General features: G+C 46.1%; 1 protein-coding gene across 5 annotated transcripts in view; it reads left to right on the forward strand.

Moving 5' to 3' along the window:
* Window positions 1-8,502: 8,502 nt before the first annotated feature.
* Window positions 8,503-21,206, forward strand: part of LOC141075448 (C-type lectin domain family 2 member L-like) — a 38,034-nt gene continuing 25,330 nt past the window's right edge. Inside the window, exons 1-2 of one of the 5 annotated variants that reach the window (XM_073562505.1) lie at window positions 8,503-8,586; window positions 12,428-12,579. In XM_073562505.1, the coding sequence (XP_073418606.1) occupies window positions 8,559-8,586; window positions 12,428-12,579 (180 nt within the window). In that variant the 5' untranslated portion in view covers window positions 8,503-8,558. Of the gene's footprint in view, window positions 8,587-10,647; window positions 11,401-12,427; window positions 12,580-21,206 lie in introns of those variants that run through there. The other 4 variants (XM_073562504.1, XM_073562508.1, XM_073562507.1 and 1 more) reach the window with 4 other exon arrangements.

Below are 21,206 nucleotides of genomic sequence, written 5' to 3' on the forward strand. Positions count from 1 at the left end.
CAGATCAGGGTCTTGCAGGGTTATTGTGGCGCCCCTGAGGCTCAGTCGCCACAGAGGTACCGCACCTTCTCCTAAGGTGTAGTGCCCCACCATCCAGGTAAGGTGAGAACTCCTTTCCACACTCCAACACTCGCACCCCACACAACAGGGTAGTTCTGCACAACCACATTGCGGCTCAGTGCTTAGAGAGTAGCAGAGCACCTTTGGTGGTTCCCTGCTTGGAACACTGGATGTGCTGGGAGGTGGGTGAAGTTAAGACACATAAAAGAGTGGGAAAGTGTAGGATGTGAGGTTCAGTCTGACAGAAGGTCGGGCGGGTAGGAAGTCACTCAGACAGGAGTGGGGATCCCTGGAAGAAGGGATGGAGGAAGGAGTGCTGCAGCTGCCTCAGTGATCTGAGCCAGCTGGCACAGGAAAGGAACAGAAGGAGAAAGACGTAGAACTGAAACCTAAGCTTCCATAAGAGAGACAAGTATGGAACGAAGGAGGAGAGAGAACAGAGAGGACGTGCATTAGAAGAGGAACCCTGCCTATAGGTTCTCAGCGCAAGGCCAGGGCCCGGTCCTCGAGGTTGTCTGGACACTTATGGTTCTGCAGCAGACACCGGTGGAGTAGTTGGCTGTAAATGCACTACTCCCATCTAAGACTTGGGGCACAACAGCAATATGATAGAGAGCCGGGACTCAGGAGAAGAGAGTCACCGAAGCAGGCTACAGCTGTCTGCCATACGAGTAGAGTTATTAGGAACATCTGACAGGAGGAACTCCAGCGTACCACGGTACTGGAGATCTTCACACTTAAAGGCGCTATAGAGGAGACGTTCAGGAAAGGCACATAAGTTGGCGGAGTGTTGGAGGGGAGCTTTCCATCTTGCCTGGAGGTTGGCTGGGTCCCTCACCCGGAGGACACGGCACAGAAGCGGGCACCAGTGGCGTATCTAGGCTTCCTGGCACCCGGGGCAAGAATTTGGTTTGGCGCCCCCCCCCCCCACACCAAGTACATATGCGACTTGCACAGTTAGCCATGTACCGACGAGCTGCTCTCCCTAATGCTATCAATGTTCAGTAAAAAACTGAAAGCAGGAAGAGAAGCTCGTTGTCACAGGACCATAAGTATGAAAATCACATATGACTGAAGTGTCCATGTGATGACTACTGGAACCTGCAGAGCTGAATCCTGACATTGCATCTTCTGAATTCTCACAACGAATGCACTGCACACTTTTAGGATTCTCCCTTGCCGATGTACAGTCATGTCAGCACAAGTATGTGATTTATATACTTCTGGCCACATTCCGACTAGACGTGCCCGGCCCCGCTCCATTCATTTTCATTGAGTGAGGCCACACACGTCTAGTCAGCATGTGACCGCATGTATGTAAATTACCGGCACGAGAGAATCCTAACAGCGTTCAGTGAGCACTGTGAGAATTCAGAAGTCTGCAGTCACCTAGAATGACTGCAGACTCAGCACAAGCCTGGACAACCCCTTTAATGTTCCTAACAAATAAAAACATGAGAATTAGTCAGTATCACAAATAACATTTACATCCAGGTACCTTATAAATGACGTCTCTGGAGTCGTTCTCCTTTTCTTCTTCTTGTCCAGACCCCATGATGAGTTTTCTCATCCACATCTTGTCTCTGCAGACTTCCATCTTCTCCGGTCTTCTGCAGCAAATCTCCACACGACGCCCTTAAAGATAGACGTGTCATTATAATGCTCCTGAATAAAAATGTCTGCAATATACTGTCACCTCACACAATTCCCCTCCTCTAACATCCCTCTGTTCACCATACTGTCTCATCATATATTTACCCCCTCACTCTCTATACTGTCTGCTCACACATACCCCGACTCCCCATACTGTGTCCACATACATTAACCCGTTCGCTCCCCATACTGTCTGCACCCAACCCCCATACTGTTTCCTCATACATACTCTGTGTCCTCCCCACACACATTAAATCCCCCCATCCCCACTCCAAATCCCTCACACACATTAAGTAACCCCCCATCCACACTCCAAATCCCCCCACACATTATGTACCCCCTACTCCAAATCCCCCACACATTAACCCCATCCCCACTCATTAACCCCCCACACACATTAACCCCCACACATTAACTCCATCCCCACTCTTTACCCCCCACACAGTAACCCCCATCCCCACTCATTAACCCCCCAGTCATTAACCCCCATCCCCACACATTAACCCCATCCCCACTCATTAACCCCCACACATTAACCCCATCCCCACTCATTAACCCCATCCCCACTCATTAACCCCCACACATTAACCCCATCTCCACTCATTAATCCCCCCACGCATTAACCCCATCCCCACTCATTAACCCCCATCGCCACACATTAACACCCCCCCATCTTCGGTGGTTTCTTCAGCTCCACATTGGAGCACACTTACCACCAGCGCTGAGCGTTCACTCTGGGCGCCGGGGAGAGACGTTAGCAGCGTGATCACATGACATGTCACGCTGCTGACGTCGCTCTGGCCCACCGGTCAGAGCTGCAATTGTACTGGCGTCTATACAAACGCCAGTACAATTGTTCCCTGGGAGCCAGCACATGCACCTTCTCTGCGCCAGCTGTCAGCTTGACAGCTGACACAGAAAACCGCCGACTCCCAGGCCGGGGGGCGGCAGAACGCAGCCGCCAGGGAGGACACTGCGGACCGCTGCATTAGGCGGCCAGGACTGCGCCCCCTGCCGGCTGCGCCCGGGGCAACTGCCTCGGCTGCCCCCCCTAGATACGCCCCTGGCGGGCACTACTGACTGTGAGTAAAGCTTTGGAACTACATGCCCTGGTGTCCTCCCTTCCTGCGTCCGTCAGCCTAACACTGCTACTGCCCTGGGACAACAGCTCTGCCTGTGGAGGGCTATACCAACGTTGCTGCATCACACCATCTGTCCTGGAGGATCTCTTTGCAGCGTCGGCTTAACACCTCCCTTGCCGAACACCACAGGTGGCGTCACGAACTATTCCATTTCATTAACTACATATAATTCTTCCATTACTTGGGCGCCCAGGGCCACGGACCTGGTCACTGCTGCTGTGACATGTTCCCCTGACCTCCGGTACCGAGTACCCCACAGTCCTGGGAGGGCGACCCATTATGATGCGCAACTGTCCTCTGTGTGTACTGGATAGAAGTCCTTCAATGAACTGCTCCTTTCGCAGCGCCTCCTTCAGGTTGAGAGCATAGTCCCTGATACTGTCCTGCGCCTTCTGTTTACAGCCAAAGAATCTCATCTTGATTTCAGCTGCAGGGCGGGTGTCAAAGGTGCTTCTCAGCTTGGCCAGGATCTTTGCAACAGTCTCTTTATCAGTGTCCTGCCAGGCTTTCACTTCTCTCTGCGCTGCACCCGTTAGCTGTCCAATCAGGATATTCACTTTCTGGCTTTCAGACAGAGGGTAGACTTTAAACAAACTGCAGAGTCTCTCTTTAAATTCACTCAGGGTATGTGACTCACCCGAGTACTGCGGTAGCCAGGCCGCTCCCGGTATGTAGGGCATGGACAGCAGCATTATGGGGATTGCTGCTGTGGGCGCTACTCCTTGCGGCGCTGAGGGGTTGGCGGCGGCGTCCACTGCTACATTGCTGCTTGGCACAGACATTCTCTTCCCCCCCTAGTTAACGTTAGCCAGGGCCGGAGGTTGTGCGAGCTCACCGGCGGCCGCTTCGCAGGCCCGACGCTCTGGACTGTAGGCCTCAACTCCTCCCTTTCTCGTGCGCTGTCCTCTCTTCCCTCGCAGCACTTCACTTCTTCACGCCCTGTGTTAGGCTCCGCCCATGAAGGCCTGCCCCTTTTTCTTCCTGCGTGCGCCAAGCAGCGCGGCAATTGGCACCAACACAGTCTTTTACACAGTCTATGGCACACAGGACCCGGGGGGTTACCGGGATCCGTAATCCTGTTCGTAACGCCAAGTTGGGGTACTCGGTATTGGGCCGGTATCAGTGGGATGTGTCACAGCATCAGTGACCCGGACCGTGGCCCTGGGCGCCCAAGTAATAGGAAGATGTGAATGGTGGAATGTAGTTAGATGAATAGTTCGTGACGCCAACTGTGGTGCTCTGCAAGGGAGGTGTTAAGCCGACGCTGCATGCAGATCCGCTGGGACTGATGGTACGGTGCAGCAAAGATGTAAAAGCTCCCCACAGGTGAAGCTGTAGTCCCAAGGCAGTGTAGATGTGGTTGTCACAGGGATGTAGCAGTGCCAGAAAGGTAGGAAGCAGACAAGACACAGCGGGGTGCAATTTCTGTACCTTTACTTGATAAACGCAGTCCAGGGTCCTGGTTACAGATGGTAACGGAGCAGGCTAGCCTGGAAGCAACTCAAGGATTCTCTCTCAGCAGATGGGCTGTGCAGTCTCCTTCCTAGCGCTTACTTAAGGGATCTCCAGTGCTGAGTTACACTGGAGTTCCTCCTGTCAGATGTTCCCAAGAACTCTACTTGTACGGCAGACAACTGTAGCCTGTTACAGGGACTCCTCACTCCTAAGTCCCGGCTCACTATCTGTGTTGCTGTTGTGCCCTCAAATCTTAGATGGGAGTATTGCATTTACAGCCTTCTACTCCTCTGGTGTCTGCTGTAGGACCATCAGTGTCCATACAGCCGTGGAGACCAGGCTCCAGTTCATGCGCTCTTACGGGAGATGAGCTCTTCCTCTCAGCTCTATCTCAGCGCTCCTTCCACACTTCACCCTCCGCAGACTAATTGACTACACCTTCCCCTTGGCCCTCAGAGAGCACTCCCCCCCTTAATTCCGGTTCAGAGTTCCCCCTGCTGGCCTGGAGTGGAACTGTGTTGCATGCATAGATTGACTGCGAGAGAGAACCATCATTGCCTCCAAGCCTGGCATTACCCTGCCTGGAGGAAGGCAAAGCCACTGTGGTGACCATACTCCTGGGGGCGCCACAGTTACACACACGGACACTGACATCTCCAGTACCGGAAATATCAGGACGTGCGAAGGAGGCGTTATAGCAGGTTTTATAGCAAGTTTTTATGTTTGGCAGCTGTCACACGCTAAAGGACGCTTTTTATTGTAAATATAATTTTTGCATCACCACATTTTGAGAGCTATAATTTTTCCGTATTTTGACCCACCGAGTCATGTGAGGTCTTATTTTTTGCGGGACGAGTTGACGTTTTTATTGGTACCATTTTCGGGCTCATGACATTTTTTGATCTCTTTCTATTTTGATTTTTGGGATTCAGAATGAACAAAAACCAGCATTTCATGAATTTCTTTTGGGGGGGGGCGTTTACACCGTTCCTCATGTGGTAAAATTGATAGAGCGGTTTTATTCTTAGGGTCAGTACGATTACAGCGATAACTCATTTGTCATTTTTTTATGTTTTGGCGCTTTTATATAATAAAAACTATTTTATATAAAAAATAATTATTTTTGCATCGCTTTATTCTGTGAGCTATAACTTTTTTATTTTTTCGCTGATGACGCTGTGTGGCGGCTCGTTTTTACAAGAAAAGATGACGTTTTCAGCGATACCATGGATATTTATATCCATCTTTTGATCGCGCGTTATTGCACTTTTTGTTCGGTGGTATGATGATAGAGCATTGTTCTTTGCCTTGGTTTTTTTTATGTTGTTCATTAAAGGGGTTAACTAGTGGGACAGTTTCATAGGTCGGGTCATTACGGACGCGACGATACTAAATATGTGTACTTTTATTGTTTACATTTTTAAATTTAAATATTTATTTAGTGATAGAATAAATATTGATTTATATATATATTTTTGAAATATTTTTACAATCATTTAAAACATTTTTTTTTAAATTTATTCTCTTTTACACTTTGTCCCACTGTGGGACAATCATTTTTTGCAGGCTGATCGCTTCTGTAGCATGCAGATGAAGCAGCCTCCCCATGCCATTGAAACTGTCAGTGCTACAGCTTCTGCGCACTGACCTGAGAGACTTCCTGACTTGCACTGCGCATGACAGCATGTCTCTGAGCTACGGTAACCTGGATGTTGTCATGACAACATTGGGTTACAATAGCAGCGATCGGGATCCTGCGTCACACCGCGGGGTCTCCGATCCAAAGGCAGAGCGGCTGTCAGCCCTCTGCCTGCTCCCGGAATGCTGCGATCATGTTCAATTGCAGTATTCTGGGGGTTAGATTACCGGGAGCGGTCTGAGACTGCTCCTGGCACTTTATGCCAGGTGTCAGCTGTGAGAATCAGCTGACACCCGGCCATGATCGGCAGCACACCTCCCGTGTACGCGGCTATCGCTATGATGTACTATTCCGTCCATAGTCAGATAGGCCCAGGGCACATGGACGGAATAGTATGATGTCAGAGAGGGGTTAAAAGGTGAGAGTAAAAGCAAACAGAAACATTGTTTACAGTGCCTATGTATCCAGTTACCATCAATTCCATTCTAGATTAATTCATATCTCACACTTGTATGGTGCACTTATGTGATGCACGCTGCAGACTGGCGTCTTGCAGACGTATGGTTTGCAATATATTTCATAGAAAGCGCATTCAGGTGTGGCGCAGAAGGGAGTTGTCTGTGCTCATCTTGGTCAGATAATTAAGAGTGGACTGGATGCATATGATCAAGGCAGAATAAACAAGGTCATAAATAACACTGGGGGTAAAGCAGGGGTTAGTAGAAAGACATACCGAGTAGGTGCAAAAAGAAGAGGTAGGGAAAGTCAGTGTGGAAAGCTTGGTGACACACCTGTAGGGAGAATACATGGACATGCTGATTAGAGTGCGATGGTGGCAGGGTGCAGTCTGTATATATTATATTACATTCTGGATTAATTCATAGCTCCACACTTTTATGATGCACTTGTATGACACAAATGATGGAAAATATCATTAATGAAATGCTGAAATGAAATGCAGGTGCGTTGGTCAGTAAGCTCTTATGGTCAGCGAGGTCTTCTCTACTGTAGAGTGTAAGCTCTTATGGTCAGCGCGGTCTTCTCTACTGTAGAGTGTAAGCTGTTATGGTCAGCAGGGTCCTCTCTCTCTCTTGTAGAGTGTAAGCTCTTATGGTCAGTGGCATCGTCTCTCTCCTGTATAGTGTAAGCTCTTATGGTCAGTGGGGTCCTCTCTCTCTGTCCTGTAGAGTGTAAGCTCTTATGGTCAGCGGGGTCCTCTCTCCTGTAGAGTGTAAGCTCTTATGGTCAGTGGGGTCCTCCCTCTCCTGTAGAGTGTAAGCTCTTATGGTCAGTGGGGTCCTCTCTCTCCTGTAGAGTGTAAGCTCTTATGGTCAGTGTAGTCCTCCCTCTCCTGTAGAGTGTAAGCTCTTATGGACAGTGAGGTCCTCTCTCTCCTGTAGAGTGTAAGCTCTTATGGTCAGTGGGGTCCTCTCTCTCCTGTAGAGTGTAAGGTCTTATGGTCAGTGGGGTCCTCTCTCTCCTGTAAAGTGTAAGCTCTTATGGTCGGTGGAGTCCTCTCTCTCCTGTAGAGTGTAAGCTCTTATGGTCGGTGGGGTCCTCTCTCTCCTGTAGAGTGTAAGCTCTTATGGTCAGTAGGGTCCTCTCTCTCTCCTGTAGAGTGTAAGGTCTTATGGTCAGTGGGGTCCTCCCTTTCCTGTAGAGTGTAAGCTCTTATGGTCAGTGGGGTCCTCTCTCTCTCCTGTAGAGTGTAAGCTCTTATGGTCAGTGGGGTCCTCTCTCTCCTGTAGAGTGTAAGCTCTTATGGTCAGCGGGGTCCTCTCTCCTGTAGAGTGTAAGCTCTTATGGTCAGCGTGGTCTTCTCTCCTGTAGAGTGTAAGCTCTTATGGTCAGTGGGGTCCTCTCTCTCCTGTAGAGTGTAAGCTCTTATGGTCAGTGGGGTCCTCTCTCTCTCCTGTAGAGTGTAAGCTCTTATGGTCAGTGGGGTCCTCTCTCTCCTGTAGAGTGTAAGCTGTTATTGTCAGCGCGGTCCTCTCTCCTGTAGAGTGTAAGCTTTTATGGTCAGCGCGGTCTTCTCTCCTGTAGAGTGTAAGCTCTTATGGTCAGCGCGGTCTTCTTTCCTGTAGAGTGTAAGCTCTTATGGTCGGTGGGGTCCTCTCTCTCCTGTAGAGTGTAAGCTCTTATGGTGAGTGAGGTCCTCTCTCCTGTAGAGTGTAAGCTCTTGAGCTTGGTGCATTGATGATTCTTCTCTCTATTTATTGCAGTCTGCGGTCGATTTTCCTTGATACAGACGTTGGTGTTCGTAGCATTACTGTTGATCAGTGTCTCACTTGGGATTTGTGTCATGTTTCTACGAATACAAGGTGAGGACATTACGAAGACGTTTCTGCTGTTGATATGTAGGTGACGTATATCGTCGCGCTGTACGCAATGAGTAGAAGGATGCAGCCACCATTATTATTAGACTACACTACATATATACTGCACAAGTCTCTATATACCACAGTTATACCACATTATTATTGGATGCTGACTCCTATAATCTCATTTCCCTTTTTCTAGCTTCTTCATTTCAGTGTCCAAATAACACCGTAGTTATAACTGAGAGACCTCCAGATAAAGAGTCCCAGTGTTTGATCCATGAGGTCACCATGGGGGGAGAAAACTCGTCTCTGCCAGGTAAGAGCCGATAAGCAAATCCACAGTGACCGATGTTTCAAAGTGTTATTCCCTGTCAGGGATTTATTTGTCTATCACGCTTTCCAGTTCCAATTAGGAACTTGCAGTTCTCTGGTGCCCCCTTTACCCTCAATAGCACGGTGACATTAACCCCTTATTACCCCATATCCCACCGCTACACGGGAGTGGGAAGAGAGGGGCTAAGTGCCAGAATTGGCTCATCTTAGAGATGCGCCATTTCTGGGGCAGCTGTGGGCTGGTATTTGTAGCCGGGGGGCCAATATCCATGGCCCCTTCCCAGGCTATGAATATTAGCCCGCAGCTGTCTGCTTAGCCTTTTTGGATATAAAATATAGGGGGACCCAACATCATTTTTTGGGAGGTTCCCCTATTTTAATAGCCAGTAAAGGCTATGCAGACAGTGTGTGTGTTATGATGTATTCACACTGCGGGACAGGATCTGGGGCCTCCACAACACGCAGGCGTGATCGCCTGATGTCAGTTCAAGGGCAGTGCGCACTGCGCAGGTCCGAGAATTGCTTTCACAGAGCAGGCGCTGGCATAGGAGACAGAAGGAGGTGGGGCACAGACGGCAGAGCAGGGGGATGATGGATGACTATGGGAGGCGGGGCACAGATGGCAGAGCAGGGGGATGGTGGATGGCTGGGAGGCGGGGCACAGACGGCAGAGCAGGGGCATGATGGATGGCTGGGAGGCGGGGAACAGACGGCAGAGCAGGGGCATGATGGATGACTATGGGAGGCGGGGCACAGATGGCAGAGCAGGGGGATGATGGATGACTATGGGAGGCGGGGCACAGACGGCAGAGCAGGGGCATGATGGATGGCTGGGAGGCGGGGAACAGACGGCAGAGCAGGGGCATGATGGATGACTATGGGAGGCGGGGCACAGACGGCAGAGCAGGGGCATGATGGATGGCTGGGAGGCGGGGAACAGACGGCAGAGCAGGGGCATGATGGATGACTATGGGAGGCGGGGCACAGACGGCAGAGCAGGGGCATGATGGATGGCTGGGAGGCGGGGAACAGACGCTACAGAGACATGATTGACAGCGGGGAGGCGGCTGCTTAAGGGGGACACACCATACCTATAGGACACATGACAAGTATGAGGACCTACTTATAAAAGTTAATATTTTTGGCGTTACTAGGGGTCAGAAACAGAAGAGCCACCTTCACAGAATGCAGCCTAAGTGCTGCTGATGGTGGCTCTTTTAGTTAAAAACGCCCGGGGGGGTGACAGATTCCCTTTAATAAGATTTTTGAGGGCATCATTTTCTTTTTTTTATGTAAATTATAACCTTTTAATTTATTTCTAGAATAGTATAGATTTCTCATATCTTTTTGTATTAGCTCTTGAAATTTATCTGAATCGGAACCCGAGAGTGGATTGGATAAAACTATGGATTCAGTGTAGAAAAGTTAATAGCTGAATTAACGGAAATATGGGAATGATCTGATTCTGTTGAGAGATGATGTAAATTCTTATAAGTGACCTGATCACAAAAATATCCCAGGGTGTCAGGGGGTCCTGGATCCGCGGGAGAAGCTATGGAGCCACCTGACTCCTCCATCCGTATTTTGTCTGAGCTCCACTCATCCACTGTAGAATGTGATTTTTCTCCCTGGAATCATTTTTTAATTGATGGTAAAATAATTTGGATTTTACTTGAAGTTTTGGATCCACCCTTCTCTTTCTCTTTATGGACTGCCTTCCCTTGGATTTGGGATTCTGTGCACTCGATGATAGGTGAGCTGATCATATTTTTTCTTTCTGCGGAACAATACCACTTCAACACCAATGAGTGGGCCTCCATGCGGGACATGTGTGCCAACTTGGCTGCTTTGAGTACTCCACCAACATGACCAGTGATGATGACGCCATCATCCGCATTACTGCCACTTCTACTATTCCTGCTTGAAGAAAGTCTTCAGGCAGTGATGGATGTGGTGGTGGCTCAGGAGGAAGAGGAGGAGGAACAGGGACCATTCATATCATTATCAGGCCAGTCATCCACACAAGTCTCAGTGGGTGGGTTCCTGTAACCAACAGCAGCCAGATACATAACTGTCCAGCCAATGGACCGTTCTGGAGGATTAGGAGCAGGAGGAACTGTTCACAGCAGAGTGGCCCTCCAAACACCTCATGGGCATCACTGTGGCATGGCTGTGGGGGGATAAAGAGGACCGAGATGATATACCTCCCACCAAGGACAGCTTGTCGTATCCTCTGGGCAGCCTGGCACCCATGATCGAACACATGCTAATTACTGGGTGGCCACCCTGCTGGATCACAGCCTCAAGGACAATGCACCATCCTTACTTCCGTCACTGGAGCAGGAGCAGAAAATACAGAAATACAATCACACGTTGGTAGACTCACTACTGGGGGGGCTCAGTGGAAGCACAAGGCAGAGGAGGAGGAGAAGTCGCATATGCAGCTGGGGCACTGGCACCACCTTGAAAGGCAGGGTTAGCCTGACTGAAATGTGGAAAACCTTCCTCAGCACGCCACAACATCTGGCACTACCATCTGATACTGTCCATATTAGCAGAAGACAGAATTTCAACAGCATGGTGGAAGAGTATGTGTCCACACTTCACCACATACCGAGTGATGGATCTGCCCCATTTAACTTTTTGGTCTTCAAATTGGACACCTGGCTTGAGCTTGTACTTTATGCCTTGGAAGTGCTGACCTGCCCTGCAGCAAATGTACTGTTGGAATGTGTGTTTAGCACTGCAGGAGATGTGATCACAGACAGGAACATCCACCTGTCCACAGGCAACGTGGGTAAGCTCACATTCATTAAAATGAACTGGGTGTGGATCCCACAAGGATTGTCTGTGCATTTGGCTGACTAGAGCATTAGACCTGCCTCGCCCTTCCATTATTATTCTCTACTGCAGTTTGTTTTTTCTGTTTGCCATTCACAATGTTTTAGAGCTTCTACAAATTAAAAAAAAATCAGTGTTGGCTATGTCCTCCTCTGTCTCTTCCACTTGCACTGCCACATCCACCTCAACCTCCTCCTCTAACTGGACCTTTAGCTCTTGGTTCAAGATTGTTAGTTTATTTTTTCTTTATTCTATGTTATATTACATCATTTCCCTATCCATATTTGTTTGCAAGGCAATTGTCTTGCTCCCTCCCCATTTTGCTTCCTTTTGCAGTCTCTTAGCTCTTACTACAGCCATTTTACAGCACCAAAATTCGGGTTTCCACTGACTTTTATTGGGTTTGCGTTCGGGGTCAAGTTCAGGTCAAGTTCTGATGCCGAAGCGAACTTTGGATTATAGTTGTTCGACCAAACCTGTACAGCCGATCATCCCTATCTTTGATCTATTATTTTTTGTAGTGGACCCTTTCTCTGGTACCTGTGAACTAGGAGAGCTTTACATCAGATGGACTTGGAGATCATTAGTAGGCAGAAGATGATGGGGGCATGTATTACAAACACTGCTTTATTCTAAGTGGAGGAGAGAGTGGATATGAGAAATGTTTTACCTAGAGGCGGCTGGAGGTAAGGAGGGGTGAGAAGCGTTGTGTGAAAGTTGGGATGGATTTAATTATCATACCGACCAAAAGTCGACCACTCCAACTATTATTTTCCCTAGAAAGTGGCAGGAAATCTGAACTAGGTGCTGCTGGACTATACAAAGCTGAAGATCAGAGGTTCGGCACCATAGCATGTTCTGACTAAAAGGTTCTATCATAATAGTTTGGAAAATCCCTATGATTGATCAATTTTTGTGGCTGTGATTGTGGACGCCATGTTTTATTAATCCGTGCAATCATTATAGTGTTCTGTCTTTTCCAGGCTGCAATGTCTGCTCAGTTGGGTGGCTTTTACTGAACGGAAAGTGTTACTACTTCTCGGAGAACATGAAATCCTGGACAGAGAGTGACCGGTTGTGTAAATCTGCGCAGGCAGATCTTGCAACAGTAAAACCTTCTCAGATTATTTTGACGGTAGGAAATTTTGGACTGAATAAATGTTGTGTTCAGGTAGAACTGTAGATAAATCAGAAAACTGCAAAATGTTGTAAGGAGACAAAACCTATAAGAAACACAATGATGATAAACCCTGATGTAACTAAATAAGGAAAAAAGCAAAAGTGCATTTAAATAACATTGGGTTCTTAGTAGTGTTGAGCATTCCGATACCGCAAGTATCGGGTATCGGCCGATACTTGCTGTATCGGAATTCCGATACCGACTTCCGATATTTTTTCAATATCGGAAGTCGGCATCGGAATCGGAAGTTCAAAGTTGATTGACAGCCTGACGTCATCATGATGCGCGGTGTGTGCGCATCATGATGCGCCATCATTTCGGGCCTTCCGGGGGTCTCTGCCGGCCTGCCGGGGGGCTGTGTGGACTGCCCGGGGTCTGTACCGGCCTGCCGGGGGGCTGTGCACCCTGTGGGGGTCTGTACCGGCCTGCCGGGGGGCTGTGCCGGCCTGCCGGTGGTCTGTGCACCCTGTGGGGGTCTGTACCGGCCTGCCGGGGGGCTGTGCCGGCCTGCCGGGGGGCTGTGCTGATGTCCGGGGGTCTGTGCAAGCATCGTCCGATGGGACTACAAGTCCCATCGGGCGATGCCTGCTACCATGACAGTGATTGACACATTAGCCAATGATGGGACAGTAGTAGTCCCATCATCCGGCTAATGTGTTAAATGTTAAAAAAAAAAAAAAAAAAATACTACATACATACTACATGCATGCTACATGCTACATACATACTACATACATACCACATACATACCACATACATACCACATACATACCACATACATACCACATACATACTACATGCATGCTACATACATACTACATACATACTACATACATACTACATACATACCACATACATACCACATACATACTACATACATAACACATATATACTACATGCATGCTACATACATACTACATGCTACATATATACTACATACATACTACATACATACATACTACATATATACTACATGCATGCTACATACATACTACATGCTACATACATACTACATACATACCACATACATACTACATACATACCACATACATACCACATACATACTACATACATACCACATACATACTACATACATACTACATACATAACACATATATACTACATGTTACATACATACTACATATATACTACATACATACTACATACATACTACATGCTACATATATACTACATACATACTACATACATACTACATATATACTACATGCATGCTACATACATACTACATACATACCACATGCATACTACATACATACCACATACATACCACATACATACTACATACATAACACATATATACTACATGCATGCTACATACATACTACATGCTACATACATACTACATATATACTACATACATACTACATACATACTACATGCTACATATATACTACATACATACTACATACATACTACATATATACTACATGCATGCTACATACATACTACATACATACCACATGCATACTACATACATACCACATACATACCACATACATACTACATACATAACACATATATACTACATACATGCTACATACATACTACATGCTACATACATACCACATACATACTACATACATACTACATGCATGCTACATACATGCTACATACATACCACATACATACTACATACATACTACATACATGCTACATACATACTACATGCTACATACATACTACATATATACTACATGCATGCTACATACATACTACATGCTACATACATACTACATATATACTACATGCATGCTACATACATACTACATGCTACATACATACTACATACATACTACATACATACATACTACATATATACTACATGCATGCTACATACATACTACATGCTACATACATACTACATACATACTACATGCATGCTACATACATACTACATGCTACATACATACCACATACATACTACATACATACTACATACATACTACATACATGCTACATACATACTACATGCTACATACATACTACATACAGTCATGGCCAAAAGTATTGACACCCCTGCAATTCTGTCAGATAATACTCAGTTTCTTCCTGAAAATGATTGCAAACACAAATTCTTTGTTATTATTATCTTCATTTAATTTGTCTTAATTGAAAAAACACAAAAATAATTGTCCTAAAGCCAAATTGGATATAATTCCACACCAAACATAAAAAAGAGGGTGGACAAAAGTATTGGCACTGTTCGAAAAATCATGTGATGCTTCTGTAATTTGTGTAGTTAACAGCACCTGTAACTTACCTGTGGCACCTAACAGGTGTTGGCAATAACTAAATCACACTTGCAGCCAGTTGACATGGACTAAAGTTGACTCAACCTCTGTCCTGTGTCCTTGTGTGTACCACATTGAGCATGGAGAAAAGAAAGAAGACCAAAGAACTGTCTGAGGACTTGAGAAACCAAATTGTGAGGAAGCATGAGCAATCTCAAGGCTACAAGTCCATCTCCAAAGACCTGAATGTTCCTGTGTCTACCGTGCGCAGTGTCATCAAGAAGTGTAAAGCCCATGGCACTGTGGCTAACCTCCCTAGATGTGGACGGAAAAGAAAAATTGACAAGAGATTTCAACGCAAGATTGTGCGGATGTTGGATAAAGAACCTCGACTAACATCCAAACAAGTTCAAGCTGCCCTGCAGTCCGAGGGTACAACAGTGTCAACCCGTACTATCCGTCGGCGTCTGAATGAAAAGGGACTGTATGGTAGGAGACCCAGGAAGACTCCACTTCTTACCCCGAGACATGAAAAAGCCAGGCTGGAGTTTGCCAAAACTTACCTGAAAAAGCCTAAAACATTTTGGAAGAATGTTCTTTGGTCAGATGAGACAAAAGTAGAGCTTTTAGGGCAAAAGCATCAACATAGAGTTTACAGGAGAAAAAAGAGGCATTCAAAGAAAAGTACATGGTCCCTACAGTCAAACATGGCGGAGGTTCCCTGATGTTTTGGGGTTGCTTTGCTGCCTCTGGCACTGGACTGCTTGACCGTGTGCATGGCATTATGAAGTCTGAAGACTACCAACAAATTTTGCAGCATAATTTAGGGCCCAGTGTGAGAAAGCTGGGTCTACCTCAGAGGTCATGGGTCTTCCAGCAGGACAATAACCCAAAACACACTTCAAAAAGCACTAGAAAATGGTTTGAGAGAAAGCACTGGAGACTTCTAAGGTGGCCAGCAATGAGTCCAGACCTGAATCCCATAGAACACCTGTGGAGAGATCTAAAAATGGCAGTTTGGAGAAGGCACCCTTCAAATATCAGGGACCTGGAGCAGTTTGCCAAAGAAGAATGGTCTAAAATTCCAGCAGAGCATTATAAGAAACTCATTGATGGTTACCGGAAGCGGTTGGTCGCAGTTATTTTGGCTAAAGGTTGTGCAATCAAGTATTAGGCTGAGGGTGCCAATACTTTTGTCCAGCCCATTTTTGGAGTTTTGTGTGAAATGATCAATGTTTTGCTTTTTGCTTCATTCTCTTTTGCGTTTTTTCATTTAAGACAAATTAAATGAAGATAATAATACCAAAGAATTTGTGTTTGCAATCATTTTCAGGAAGAAACTGAATATTATCTGACAGAATTGCAGGGGTGTCAATACTTTTGGCCATGACTGTATATACTACATGCATGCTACATACATACTACATGCTACATACATACTACATATATACTACATGCATGCTACATACATACTACATGCTACATACATACTACATATATACTACATGCATGCTACATTCATACTACATGCTACATACATACTACATATATACTACATACATACTACATACATGCTACATACATACTACATGCTACATACATACCACATATATACTACATACATACTACATACTACATACATACCACATATATACTACATACATACTACATACAATACATTCATACAATACATACATAGACATACAGTACATATAACATAGAGTAACATACTTACCAATACTTGTCACATTGTTCCCCGAAGCCATTGTCTTTTACGGAATAAATATTAACATAACAAACCACAAAAATACTCACCCACGATCCGAAGCAGTCCACGAGTGTGTCCCACGACGATCTTGGGTAGAGAACTGCAGCATCAGCTGTTGCTGCCGTTCTCTACGGGCTGCAGGAATCCAATGACGGAAGGTAGGTATCCTTCCGCACTGTATTCCTCCGCCACTTAAAAAAAAGTCCCTAGTCTCACTTTATGGTAAAAGCTGTGTGGGAAATTCCCACGCAGCAATGGCATAAAGTGAGACTAGGGACTTTTTTTTTTTTTAAGTGGCGGAGGAATACAGTGCGGAAGGATACCTACCTTCCGTCATTGGATTCCTGCAGCCCGTAGAGAACGGCAGCAACAGCTGATGCTGCAGTTCTCTACCCAAGATCGTCGTGGGACACACTCGTGGACTGCTTCGGATCGTGGGTGAGTATTTTTGTGGTTTGTTATGTTAATATTTATTCCGTAAAAGACAATGGCTTCGGGGAACAATGTGACAAGTATTGGTAAGTATGTTACTCTATGTTATATGTACTGTATGTCTATGTATGTATTGTATGAATGTATTGTATGTAGTATGTATGTAGTATATATGTGGTATGTATGTAGCATGTAGTATGTATGTAGCATGCATGTAGTATGTATGTAGCATGCATGTAGTATATATGTAGTATGTATGTAGCATGTAGTATGTATGTAGCATGCATGTAGTATATATGTAGTATGTATGTAGCATGTAGTATGTATGTAGCATGCATGTAGTATGTATGTAGTATGCATGTAGTATATATGTAGTATGTATGTAGCATGTAGTATGTATGTAGCATGCATGTAGTATATATGTAGTATGTATGTATGTAGTATGTAGTATGTATGTAGCATGCATGTAGTATATGTGTTATGTATGTAGTATGTATGTAGTATGTATGTGGTATGTATGTGGTATGTATGTAGTATGTATGTAGTATGTATGTGGTATGTATGTAGTATGTATGTAGTATGTATGTGGTATGTATGTAGTATATATGTAGCATGTAGTATGTATGTAGCATGCATGTAGTATATGTGTTATGTATGTAGTATGTATGTAGTATGTATGTGGTATGTATGTAGTATGTATGTAGTATGTATGTGGTATGTATGTAGTATGTATGTAGCATGTAGTATGTATGTAGTATGTATGTTGCATGTAGTATATATGTAGTATGCATGTTGCATGCATGTAGTATATATGTAGTATGTATGTAGTATGAATGTAGCATGTATGTAGCATGTAGTATGAATGTAGCATGTATGTAGCATGCATGTTGTATGTATGTAGCATGTATGTAGCATGTAATTTTTTTTTTTTTTTTTTTTTTTTTTACATTCAACACATTAGCCGGATGATGGGACTACTACTGTCCCATCATTGGCTAATGTGTCAATCACTGTCATGGTAGCAGGCATCGCCCGATGGGACTTGTAGTCCCATCGGACGATGCCTGCACAGACCCCCGAAGCCTGCACAGCCCCCCGGCAGGCCGGTACAGCCCCCCGGCAGGCCGGCACAGCCCCCCGGAGCCTGCACAGCCCCCCGGCAGGCCGGCACAGCCCCCCGGCAGGCCGGCACAGCCCACCGGAGACTGCACAGCCCCCCGGCAGGCCGGCACAGCCCCCCGGCAGGCCGGCACAGCCCGTTGTCATCAGAGTGACAGTGCGGGAAACTCGGGAATCGATTGGCTGTAAGATCGTTATCACCGGACAGAGCGCTGCGGTTCCCACGATGTCAGATGACAACATGAGCCAGCAGGTGTGACTAAGGTTAAAAAAAGGTTACCGCCCGTCACAGGTGTCGGATGATGAGGGTACTACTCATTATCCTACATCTGCTCTCACTGATAGCTGTGAGGAGCGGTGGGAGTTGTGAGAATCTGAGGTTGTGAATTGTAAGAATCAACTAGGTAGGTTAATGAGGCAACTGTTATATTCCTTACGTCCATGGTTTTACAGCAAATCAATGTAGATGGCGAATATACATGGCTCCCAGTGCACAAGATCCCCTCCTCGGAGCCAGTATTCCCACTGCCCCCGTATCAGGCAATACTCACTGTCTCCCAACTTTTGGTTGGCCCATAGATTTCATATCTCCAGGCAGTATCGGCTGTAGTCACAGTCTATGCTCCTCCAGATGACAGATAACACAACCGACGCCAATGTATCCAGGAGAAACAATACTTAAGAATGTTCATGAAATCCAGATAACAGATCCCTCAACTGTAGCAGGGGGATTCAGCCCAGCCGGCAACCGATCTCCAAAAATCCATAGGCCATCCATGCATGGCTCCAGGACCTCAGCCTAGATCCTGTCCCCTCAATGCAACCATCCTAACTCACTGACTAAATATGGGGCTTCTTTTCCTCCCTGCCCCTTCAACATTTGCTTTTAGCTCAAAGAATGAAGAATATTTAAGAAGCCCATCAGCTGGGACTGCATGTGAGACCCCTCTAGTGACGGCTTCTTTAGGTCTACAATCCCCATCCACACAATAGGACTATTGGCTGTGAGGAGCTGTCTGCTTAGCCTTTACTGGCTATTATATGGGAGACCTCCCCAAAAAATGACGTGGGATCCGCCTTTTAGCCTTCGCTGGTTAATGATTAACAGACAGCTGCAGGCACATATTAATCGCCTAGGAAAGGGTCATGGATATTGGCCCCCACCCAGACTAAAAACATCAGCTCTTATTCACCCCAGAAATAGCGCATCAATTAGATATGCTTAGTGTCACTCTTCCCACTTGACCTGGTGCGGTGGGGTAATAGTTGTGGGGTTGATGTCAGCTTTGTAATATCTGCTGCTGTCAAGCCCACAGGTTAGTAGTGGAGAGGCATCTTTGAGACACCCCCATTACTAACCCCATAGGGATATTGTAATAAAGACACAGCCAAAATAAAGTCATTTATTTCAAATAAACACACAGACTCCTTTATTTGAAATATAAACTCCCTACCTCTTTTACCCATTTATTACTGTAAAATAGAAAATGATAAACCACCATATTTCTCACCTGTCCGATGGGAAGATAATCCATATCTTTCCCATGAAGAGCTCCAGCTCTCCTACATTTGGATGGTTTGTTGAGTGGTAGCATGATGTGACTGCTCAGCAAGCCAGCCAGAACACACTGAGAGAAGCGTGAGAATGCTTCTGCAGTGTGTAGTGCTGACATGAAAAAGGTCACTGGAGTACATAGCTGATGAACCCCAGTCACCTCAATGATGTCACCGCTCGCTGCATGAGAATTTTCCCATGATGCAAGCTGTGCTGTAAGTGAGCTTACCGAAGTTCAACAGCTATGAACACTGGTGACCATTCTAACGTCAGTCCTATACATTGCAGGAACATTCTTATGCTTCTATCTTAGTGGCTGACGTGGAGAGCGGCCGCATCATTGATGTGACAGCTCTCTAAATCATCCAGATCGTCGTAGGACATGGCCACTAATGGATTATTGGTGGACAGGTGAGGAATATGGTGTTTTTATTTTTTTTTAACCTATTACAGTGGGACATGGGCATCGATGGATTATCGGCAGAAAGGTGACTATAACTTTGCTTTTTTATTTTTTCTGAATAAATGGGTAAAAGAGGGTGGGGAGTTTTTATTTAAAATGGAGTTTGTGTCTTTCTGCCAAATAAAGAACTTTATTTTTGCTGTGTATTTTTTACAATATGACTATAGGGTTAGTAATGGGGACTTCTCATAGACATCTCTCCATTACTAACCTGTGGTCTTGATGTCAGCTGACATTACAAAGCTGACGTAAATCCCACAACTATTGACCCACTTGACACCGCACCAGGGCAATTGGGAAGAACCGGGTAAAGCACCAGAATTGGCTGTGATAAAAGACGACCCTGTTTTGGGGCGGCTGTGGTCTTCTAATTTTAGTCTGGGGAGGTCCAATATTCATGGCCCCTACCCAGTCTGAAAATACCATCCCCCAGCTGTCAGCTTTAGCTTGACAGTGTCACGATATGTCTGGCTCTGCGTGATGCGACCCGACGATCGGTCGGTCACAAAACCACAAGACAGACAAGGGGACACCAGCGAAACAATTACAACGGTAGTCCCTATAATAGAGAACAGGGAAGTGGACACCTCCTGCACTCTCCTAAGGAAGAGCCCTGAACTCTCCTCATGTTCCCTGTACAGGTTCTTTCAGCCTGTCGCCTGCCAGGATACCTCAGTCCCTCACTTGCCCTGCACCTATCCCTTACTAGGGAACTGGCAAGTGCGGACACTGGTCCTCACCTCTGTACTAATAAAACACCATGGAAACAACACTTAGCTTGCTCTGCATTCAGGCACAGGACCGCAGAGTCAGGCACCCAGACACAGCTTCCAGCAGAAACACCAAAGCTCCAGATAAGCTGCAACAGCACTGCTCCAGATAGCTCCTCTCTTCAGACAGGTTGGTTAGTGAATGACCAATATTACCAACAGGGAGCTGCAGCAGCTGGTGACCTTTTATAGGAAGGAGGGGGGGGTCACCACTGACTAATTA

The sequence above is a fragment of the Dendrobates tinctorius genome, unplaced genomic scaffold, assembly GCF_039654945.1.
Source record: "Dendrobates tinctorius isolate UK_male_01 unplaced genomic scaffold, ASM3965494v1 ptg000353l, whole genome shotgun sequence".
NCBI classification, from domain to species: Eukaryota; Metazoa; Chordata; class Amphibia; order Anura; family Dendrobatidae; genus Dendrobates; species Dendrobates tinctorius.